The sequence below is a fragment of the Mercenaria mercenaria genome, chromosome 18, assembly GCF_021730395.1.
Source record: "Mercenaria mercenaria strain notata chromosome 18, MADL_Memer_1, whole genome shotgun sequence".
Classification (NCBI taxonomy): domain Eukaryota; kingdom Metazoa; phylum Mollusca; class Bivalvia; order Venerida; family Veneridae; genus Mercenaria; species Mercenaria mercenaria.
Genome location: NC_069378.1, coordinates 23793388 through 23803649, shown reverse-complemented (window position 1 = coordinate 23803649; position 10262 = coordinate 23793388). Strand labels below are relative to the sequence as shown.

The following is a 10262-nucleotide window of genomic DNA, read 5'->3' as shown; positions in this document are numbered from 1 at the left end:
GACCACGACCACCACTACGACTTCGACTACCACTACCACTACGACTACGACTACGACTACGACTACGACTACTACCACTACGACTACGACTACGACTACGACTACGACTACCACTACCACCACTACTACCACTACGACTACGACTACGACTACCACTACCACTACCACTACGACTACGACTACGACTACGACTACCACTACCACTACGACTACGACTACGACTACGACCACGACCACGACCACGACCACCACTACACTACGACTACCACTACCACTACACTACGACTCGACTACCACTACCACTACGACTACGACTACGACTACGACTACGATGGGACTACGACGACCACGACACACTACGACTACGACTACCACTACCACTACGACTACGACTACACTACCACTACCACTACGACCACGACCACGACCACCACTACGACTTCGACTACCACTACCACTACGACTACGACTACGACTACGACTACGACTACGACTACGACTACCACTACGACTACCACTACCACTACCACCACGACTACCACTACCACTACCACTACGACTACGACCACGACCACGACCACGACCACCACTACGACTTCGACTACCACTACCACTACGACTACGACTACGACTACGACTACGACCACGACCACGACCACGACCACCACTACGACTACGACTACCACTACCACTACCACTACGACTTCGACTACCACTACCACTACGACTACGACTACGACTACGACTACGACTGGCACTACCACTACCACTACCACTACGACTACGACTACGACTACCACTACCACTACCACCACCACGACCACGACCACCACCACGACCACGACCACGACCACCACCACGACCACGACCACCACCACGACCACGACCACGACCACCACCACCACCACCACCACCACGACTACCACTACCACTACCACTACCACTACCACTACGACTACGACTACCACTACCACTACGACTACTACTACTACGACCACGACCACGACGACTACGACTACGACTACGACTACGACTACGACTACGACTACGACTACGACTTCGACTACCACTACCACTACCACTACCACTACCACTACCACTACGACTACCACTACCACTACCACTACCACTACCACTACGACTACGACTACGACTACGACTACCACTACGACTACGACTACCACTACCACTACCACTACCACTACCACTACCACTACCACTACGACTACTACTACCACTACCACTACGACTACGACTACGACTACTACTACCACTTCCACTACGACTACGACTACTACTACCACTACCACTACGACTACGACTACTACTGCATATATGTTACAGTAATAATGACAATCCAATTTCTTAAGCATCATATAAAGGTGAACCAAAATAAAAATATTTTTTTCAGTTTAAAAACAAATTCATCTGGCATGACAAGTAGTATGTAAATCGAATCAATACACATTCTTAAGACTGATAAAATATTCATCAAAGTTTAAATTTCATATGATAAGATAAGGAAAGCTGGTTAAAGATTTCTACAAACATGACACAATATATAGAACACTCAAGCATAATGTCTAGCGAATCGGGTGAAATAAAGCAGTTGTATTTTTACAGGAATTACGATCTCAGTTATCATGGTCAGACTCAATATAAAGGCAAAGTTTAGCCTGATATGTTGTCTAAGTGCTGTGTCATTCTATTTGATTTTTGTATACAAAGGTAAGATTCCGTTAAAACTTTTATTTGTTTACGTTTATGTTTTATTTGACAATTTTTACAATACAAATTAACGTTCCCTGTAAGAAATTCAACAGTATGATTTATATATAAGTACTCTTAAAGCTATAGCGTGTCCTTAAGACAAAAGATAAAACATAAAACCGTATAAAACGTTAGCAACGTTACTACATTTGTTAGCTCGCTCAGATGCAAGGAGATCAAGTGCAAAAGATGACCATAAACCTGTATGAGGATCAGGATCGTAATGGGTTATTAGTCATTTACGGGATTCGATTGTTTTCTAGATCTAACCAAATTTGACTTGACTATTAATCTAGCGGTAGAAAGTTTTAATAAATTTGCATCTTTTAATGGTTATTAGATTTGTATCGAGAAATGTGCACGGGCTCTGCAGCGGAAATATTGCGCGACTTTAGGAGCCCAATATGATTCTGCGAAAGAACGAGTGCATATTTCTTGATGCAAATCTAATTATCTGTTTATTACATACACATACTGCACTTATAATTATTATACAAATGATATAAATTTGTTCTTTAGCCTAAGTAAAATTGAAATATCGCCGTTTAAGAACTTTAAAACGCGACGACATGCTTGAAACTGACGTCACAAATGACGTCACGCACCCGATATGAAATTGGAACGTCGATATGGAAAAATATTGACGTTTCAGGTTCCACTGTAACTTAACCGAATTTATAAATGAGTATGTAATAATAGGACCTTAAACCTTCTGGGTGCCAACGGCTATAGATACTTGAATTATTAATGCGATATGCAAAACGTATCTTGCATACACGTATATTGTGACATTAAGAAGAAAGAATTTTCTCTGCTGTCTTCCGTTCAGTCAAATGTTTACTTTGAAATCACATAAAATATACACATTATTTTGTGCCCGCTCTCTATATATATATTACGTTTTTTATAACTTTGCTCATCCCTCGATGTACCTGAAAAAACGGTCGGCTATGTACATTCAAAATCAAGGGCATACAACAAGATCAGTTGTCAAGTAAGTAGAGATCCATTTTACCCGCTGAAGAGCATATTACATGGCAAAATATTCGCCACAATATACTGGGAAGCAGGTTCGCGACCAAGTTCTTACTCCAGAATAACATTTATAAGAAGATTCTTTGGAAGCATAGAATGGAAAAAGTCCTAGGTCACATTCAGGGCTTATATGGATTATACAGCTTATTTCTTGTGTTGTTACGATAGTTAGTGGCAGTCATATATCTTTTTGTATAGCGTACTTGTAACCATTCGGTAGGACTCAAGGATACCAGCTGAATGTGTCTATCGTTCGATCATGCTTATATTTAGAGATATATCAGGAAACCAAACAACTAAAGGCATCTAGGTATTTGTGAAAATAAGAAAAATTGCGTAGGGCGCATAGATGTTTGCACTCCATATAAATACTTTGCAGATAAGCTTATCATTTTACTTACGTTATTAGGAGATCATTGCGATACTTTTATATTTGCTCGAATGACATATGTTTTGCGAAATTTGGTTTCACAAATTATGACAGAATTGTCGCGAAATATTTTGCTTACGTCATTAGGAGATAATTGTGATAAAACTTTTGATTTTAATTGCGATGCTTTTATTTTTGCTCTAATGTTTTGGTTTACAAAATTTATGTATAGTTTCACAAATTATGATAGAACTGTCTCAAAATAGTTCACTTTATTTACATCAAATATGGAAACCATATCTATCGGTACGAAACGACAACCTCGGTATAACAGCTACTGCGTGTAAGTCAGAAGATTATAATTCATATTCTTGAATTAAATGATAAGGCATGTATCTTATATGAAAATGTCACACAATTTAAAAAAACAACAAAGAATTGATCCATATGAATGTGGAATGTGTAAATGTTTGAGCAGTCGTAATTAAAGTAAATCCTAAAAGATTTATCTAAGATCGGACCATGTTATCATAATAAAAAAATATACAGAGATTTCTATTTGTGATGGGTTCGTATATACGTGCAGTATCACGGTTTTAAAAGCGTTGGCCAACAGAATTTGATTTAAAATGGAGGTCTTTCTTTAAAGTTAAAGTTTGGTGGTATAGAACATGAGTTACTTGTTTCTAAAATATCTAAAAACGCCAAAACACGAACAAAACGTGCCGAGAATCGAACTCGGACCGCCGCGGCAATAAATGGAGAAATTAGTAAAATAGCTAATTCTTGTGTTTTTACAAGATCTCTCAGCACAATTTTTTGATATATAAAGATTTTCTCTTTTTTGTTGAGGTAAGTGCCCTTAAAACGCCAATTAAAAGCATTTATATCACTAGGTGTCAGTGTTGAAGCATGGTAATTTTAGAACCTGCGTCCTTTTCAAGTCATTGTGTTTTATTAAAATCTATCATGGATTTAATCAAAAATTCGCTACACTAAATTATGTTGTTTTTTCTTAGAGAAAACTTTCGACATCATAAATAGAGTTTTTACACCAGATATATGATTGTTCAACGAACTTAAACTAGTTTAAAAGTAATAATAACAATGATGATGATAAAAATAATAACAAAACTAATCAATCCTACACAATATCACATAGGGCTATTCAACAATTTTGTATCTATTTCTCTGTTGCCACTAAACTTTTGGAGAGCACAGAAAACTTGAATCGACAGCTTTTCCCCCCACTGCGGCTGGGGTAGTTTGTACTTGTATTACATTCCCAATTGTATGGGAATTGTTTTTTTGAAAACTGTATTGATGCAGGGTGTTTATGCTGACTGCTAAACTGTGAAAGAAGTAAACAAGGAATCTTAATTTTTAGTTGAAACTTATCTACTTAAGTTTCCTTATTTCAGATGTCAGTGTATGCGTTTGTGAAAAATGTCGCAAAGCAGACGGTGGCAGTCGATTCTATAACCATGATGCTGTTGCTCACATTTCTCCTGATGCTAGGAGTAGACAGGTACAGTGAAACAGATGTTGAATATTGACATGCTCCTTTTGTTTCATTTAAGAAATTATAATAATAATAAATAATTAATGTTGTAACGGAAGCCGATAGACTCAGACATTCACCGGTATCATCATACAGCGAGTATTTTATGTTATGACTGAGCTGCCGAAAGAGCAGTACACTAGATTGTCATAAGAAGAAGCATATTTACAATCAGCGCTGTTCTACTAAACCGAGAAATACAAAATATAAATAATACCGTCAAAAAGTGCATCACATCGATAAGATGTGTCCGAATGTGATAAGCATGTGAAATAAATTTATATTTAGTACAGCACGTTGGTTTGTTTAAAACTTTCACTTTTTGCGGTGAAAATAACTTTCTAAGGAATTCCATGTTACGTAACCAGTTTGCGACCAATGAGATAAGCGAAATTTCCGACTCATGAAATAACAATAATACTTGAATAGTATTATCTTTAAAATGCAGTATGAAGGGACATCTCTTTTAAGTGTTAATTTAAAGGTAAACTGCATAAAATATTTAACTTATAATTCAAGGGTTTCGTGCTTTAGCGAAGAAATGGACAACACAGTCCACTTGTGCATATACTTAATACTATTCATAAGATTATCAATATAGCTCAAAACTGCTTCATAAAAATATCTTTGCAGTCCATGTAAACTAAAGGAAAAGCGAGAAATATCATTTGCAGGGTATTGGTGGGCCTGTGTCGTATCTGGAAAGTGGTAAGTATGCATAGCTATTGCAGAATTTCTCCAAAAAGAAAAAAAAAACACAACAAAACAACATCGACGACCGATTTTGTCTAAAATCATAGTACATATAACAATTGAACAGACAGAAGGGTTTGAAAGAGACAAAACTGTACAATCAGTGAACTTACGACAAATTTGCAGCCTTTTCAAAATAAAGCCGATTTACCTACACTATATAGATTTATTGTTAAAGTATTTTTAACACCACGTTACCCATTAATATGATGTTATTAATGTCACCACAAACCTGAAATGAAATATTGACGTCGTTATATTTAATACTGAAGAATGCGCCATCGTAACTTAATGGACTTGAAAAAAAAAGAGAATGAAAATATATCAATCACATCACTTCTGCATGTACTGATGTCATTGTGGATTTACACATTTTGTTGACAGTTCTGTAAGTGTTACGGATCAATGGTTCTACATTAAGTCTTTATTATCACAACAAAATGATCATTCCAAAGCGTGACCAGTTTGAATTGGAATTTGAGATTACAACAACCAAGCAAAATGTTAAGCTAGAAATGCGATTAGGGATGCTATTATCTAATGTTAATAATTCATTTGGACTTTGCTGCTGTTCGGTAAAGAGGGAGGTGAACAACAGCAGTAGTACTGTTAGTATTATATACTGCAGCAAATGAATTTATCTTAGAAAAGAACAGCTAATTCAATCTCCTTTTCATCAAAGTTACTTCAGTTTTAACAAGCATAAATGACTTTAATTAGTGTACAAGTATTATAATTATTACAGGTGAAATTGACACAAGTGACCGCCCTGAAACTCTTCATTTCAATGGCACTGACACTAACACTAACCACTCTACGAAATTTATACTGCTGGTAACCTATGGTCGTTCAGGATCTTCATGGCTTGGGAACATAACTGGTCAAGCAGAAAACACATTTTACGTGTTCGAACCTTTTCAGAGGACTTTACCACAGGGATACTTTAAAGAAAATTTCGTTTGCTTTAATAATAACACGTGCAGGTAGGACGCATATTTCTTCATTATTCATTTTTATTTCATATATTTCAATTTTACAATTTTATTTGCATATGCTATCTTGACCAGTATTTCCTCTTATGTCCCGGAAGGCATGAAAATAAGTTATCAAAATCATCATACAAATGTATTAAGTTAGTTTACTCAGTACAATAATCTGAATCGCATACCACTCTGCTATTTCTCCATTCTTATTAAGCCAACCTTTGTTAGCAATACCCAGAGATCAAAACAAAATATGCCGCATTACACTCAAAACTAACCATTTATTGATAGAACACTCTTTAAACTAAACTCACTTGCAGAGTGTAACAGTATTGTGTAAGAATATTTAAAAAAACAGTCTGAATTAAAAATATTGTTACTATGTTTAAGGAATCCACAGGACAAAATAGAGAGATACACAACAATTCTTGCCACAGTCTACCAACTATTTACCTGCCAGTCGTCGAAACTTCATCCATTTCTACAAGACATATTTATAAGGAATTTGAGAAGCAGACAGCACGTGGAAACTTTGAGAAAATGTTTGAATATATCATCTGTTGAAACCTGTTTACCGGAAATCGACTTTCTTTGCTCTTTAACATCTCATCGAATACTGAAAACAATCAGAATTTCAATGGAACTTGTACGTATTATGATGAAAATGTGGCAAAATTTGAAAGTTATACACTTAGTTCGAGATCCCCGAGCTATAACACATTCACGACTTCAACTCAATGCATTTTCCATGTCAAGAAATATACTGTCACATTCACAAGATCTTTGTACACGAATGAAATATGACAGCTTGATTTCTCTTCAACTTCAAAAACTTTATCCCAATCGACTGAAAGTTGTGTCTTACGAAGCCTTAGCAGAAAGACCAATAGTTGGTGCAAAATATGTATACAAATTTCTAAATATGTCTTTCAATGAAAACGTGTTTCACTCAATTATTCACAGTATAAGTACAAAGAAAACACGAAACTCTGAATATCCTTATTTGACTGTCCGTTATAACTCTTCTGCCGTGGCAAAACAGTGGCGACTGAATATGTCACTTCTCCAAGTACAAGTCATAGACTATTTCTGTAAGGATATGTACTCTGTTTTAGGATACATTGCCATAAATTCTACAGATGAACTGAGATCACTTTCAACTCCCTTAAGACGAAGTATTGACATTGACGGGTTTCTTTAGCTCCAGTTAGGTCTTTCTTTAATCTGCTGCATTTCTAGTGCAGTCTTGTAAGTATGTTTTACTAACATATCTGGCCGTGACATATGAAATTAGCCCCAATTTTAAGAAAAAAATTAAGTTAAAAACTTAGTTAAGTCTGTTATTTTAAAATCGCGCTATTGCTTAAGTTATTGTTAATTAATGTTGATTTTTATATAACAATGTATTTATAACTAAATTATACTATGGTTAGTAGTATTTGCCTGCAGTTCTTATTTCAGTTAAGCAAATATGATATTTCTATTTAAGCACGACATCACAAACTTAAGTATTTGCTTAAGATTATTTCTTTTTTTTTCACTTCGTTTCCTGTAAAATTCAGAATGTTGTGTTTTGATCTATGAAATAATCATAGATGGTGCTAATATAGATGAAAATGTCAAAATTGAAGACACATAAAGTGCAAAAAAAAACAGACTTAGCTCAGCAATTACTTAAGTGTTTTCGAGAAATAGGGGCCTGGTCTGAACAAAAAATATAAGAAATGTTACATTTTGAAATTTTACGTACTCTAAATAGGATGTTTTAAGTGTGAGCAAAATGTTCAAAAGCAAAGGTTATAATGATCATTTGTAGTAACGACTCACGTGTGATAGAAATGTGTTTATCTTGTATATCATGTAAGATATACACAACTGCGATGCAGGATGTCAATTAAATATCAAAAACTGTTTATATTATAAAACATTCTTTTAGCGGTCAGTTTTGAATGACCAAGATTAGTTTAAAAATGATTTTTGTACGATTATTAGAGTTTTATAATTTCTTAAAAGTACTGCGACAGCTTCAAATTATGTTCTACTTAAGTAATAATGTATCTCATTTAGATGCAAAGGACTTATATCATGAGGGCGCAGCTGAACGACAAACCATGATTTTATTCAAGAGCAAATTACTAAATGAGATATATTATTTCGATTCTAACATATTAGCAGGGATTGTTGTCTACATCTTGAAATAAAAATAGCACATTCATTTGTAATCGAAACGGTGTTTTTTCAGTTTAAAGTAAAGTGTGTTTAAAAGACGGTTTCTACAAAATACTTACGGTGGCTATAGAATAGCACACAAACGTGTTAGTCGCGTAGTAAAAATGGATACAAAATCGAAGACAGCTGATTTCTTAGATAAAATATCAAAAGGCTTTTGATTTCAGATTAAACAAATTTAAAATCTGGTGTCACTTTAATTAAGATCAAGGCAAAGAATACTGGGTTTTTGTATTTGGTGTTTAATCTGTTTTCGTTGTGTTACTCTAAATTTGTTAATGCATTTTGTGCAACTGTATTTGTCTTGTGTATTTGTACTAACAAATATATGTAGGCCGGCCATTATAATTACCGGGCTTAAATATAATCAAACACAAGGTCAGCTTTTTGTAGTATTAAGTTAGTCAGTGGGCCCGTTTATTGTTCCTTCTCAACAGAAGGAACACTTATGGTGAACATGTCACACTTGACTGAGCATGTAATGGATGCAAGGGTATCATCAAAGGAATCCGATTTCCCGTAGGGCGCCGTCATCTTGGACTCATGCATATTCATTACAAATAGCCTCTAGCCCAGTATATGTTTACGCATAATCAATCTTTATTTCAGTCTTTATAGTGCAATACAACTACTAAAATAACAGAACAACAAGACACAATAATAAAGTTTAAATCATGTAACTCCTCAATTGAATATATTATAGTAAAGAATCGAGATTAATGAAATGAATATGAATATGCATCATCTAAAAATAGACTTCCGCCAAAAAAAAATTACGTAATGAAATTGTCCCTGGTCACGTGATTTTTTTAGCTATTAAGTTTCGGATTTGCAGGTGCTTTCTTTTGCGTACTTTTTTTACTCTTCCTGACTTGTTTTTCGAATCGTAAATGCATGTATTAAATTTCTTTGTGTTAAATGTGCAGGTACTCGCTGGTGTAGTCGCGTGATGAAAATATCCGGAACACAGACTGCAAGACAAATGCTTCCAAATAGCAGAATATGTACTGCACTTGCTTATATTAAAAAGCAATTTTGGGTTATGATAAAACTGTTAATACTTAGATTAGTTCTTAATTAAGTTTGCACCAATAATGACAGCACACATTTTTCTCATTGCGTTATTAAACATTTGTAACATTATGCTAAAACAATATCCCTTAAAAAGAATATTTTATATGCGCTAGAAGGAACCTTTTGGTAAGCTAAATCTTGTTATGCCAATGTTCAACATAACTGAAATTGAGAAATTGGTGGTTATATATACTGGTGCACCCTCGACCAGTTACACAAAAAGGAAACTTTCGTTTAGAGTCTCTTTGGGTTTATATATTGGAATAGCTGGTTCTAAGATTGACAATGCGTTTGCAATTTCTCGCATTACAAGGCAAATTAAAATATTCTCCATGGGATTAGTTTCTGTCGTTTTCGTTGTTTCAAAGAAAAATCCTTTCGTAATACCGACCCGTTGAGACGGGTGAGAATAAACCGCTTGGTGTGGAATAAAGTAGGAAGATATAAAGCTAATCGCAAAAAAAAGTCTAACGTATTATTATTGATA

The 10262-nt window shown here is 35.1% G+C and overlaps 1 protein-coding gene across 1 annotated transcript; it reads left to right on the top strand.

Annotated features, from left to right (window-relative positions):
- The first annotated feature begins 1570 nt into the window (after positions 1-1570).
- LOC123543863 (carbohydrate sulfotransferase 1-like) lies at positions 1571-9073 on the top strand. Its single transcript, XM_053530327.1, has 5 exons — positions 1571-1728; positions 4597-4703; positions 5411-5444; positions 6235-6472; positions 6863-9073. The coding sequence occupies exons 1-5, from the start codon at positions 1644-1646 to the stop codon at positions 7671-7673; spliced, it is 1275 nt and encodes a 424-aa protein (XP_053386302.1). The 5' UTR covers positions 1571-1643; the 3' UTR covers positions 7674-9073.
- The last annotated feature ends 1189 nt before the right edge of the window (positions 9074-10262 follow it).

Bases quoted from the DNA above. Each gene is read 5' to 3' on its own strand.
- LOC123543863 (XM_053530327.1), top strand. From the start codon at position 1,644: ATGGTCAGACTCAATATAAAGGCAAAGTTTAGCCTGATATGTTGTCTA. The intron at 1,729-4,596 runs GTAAGATTCCGT...TCCTTATTTCAG, and splicing joins TTTGATTTTTGTATACAAAG to ATGTCAGTGTATGCGTTTGT. The intron at 5,445-6,234 runs GTAAGTATGCAT...TAATTATTACAG, and splicing joins TGTGTCGTATCTGGAAAGTG to GTGAAATTGACACAAGTGAC.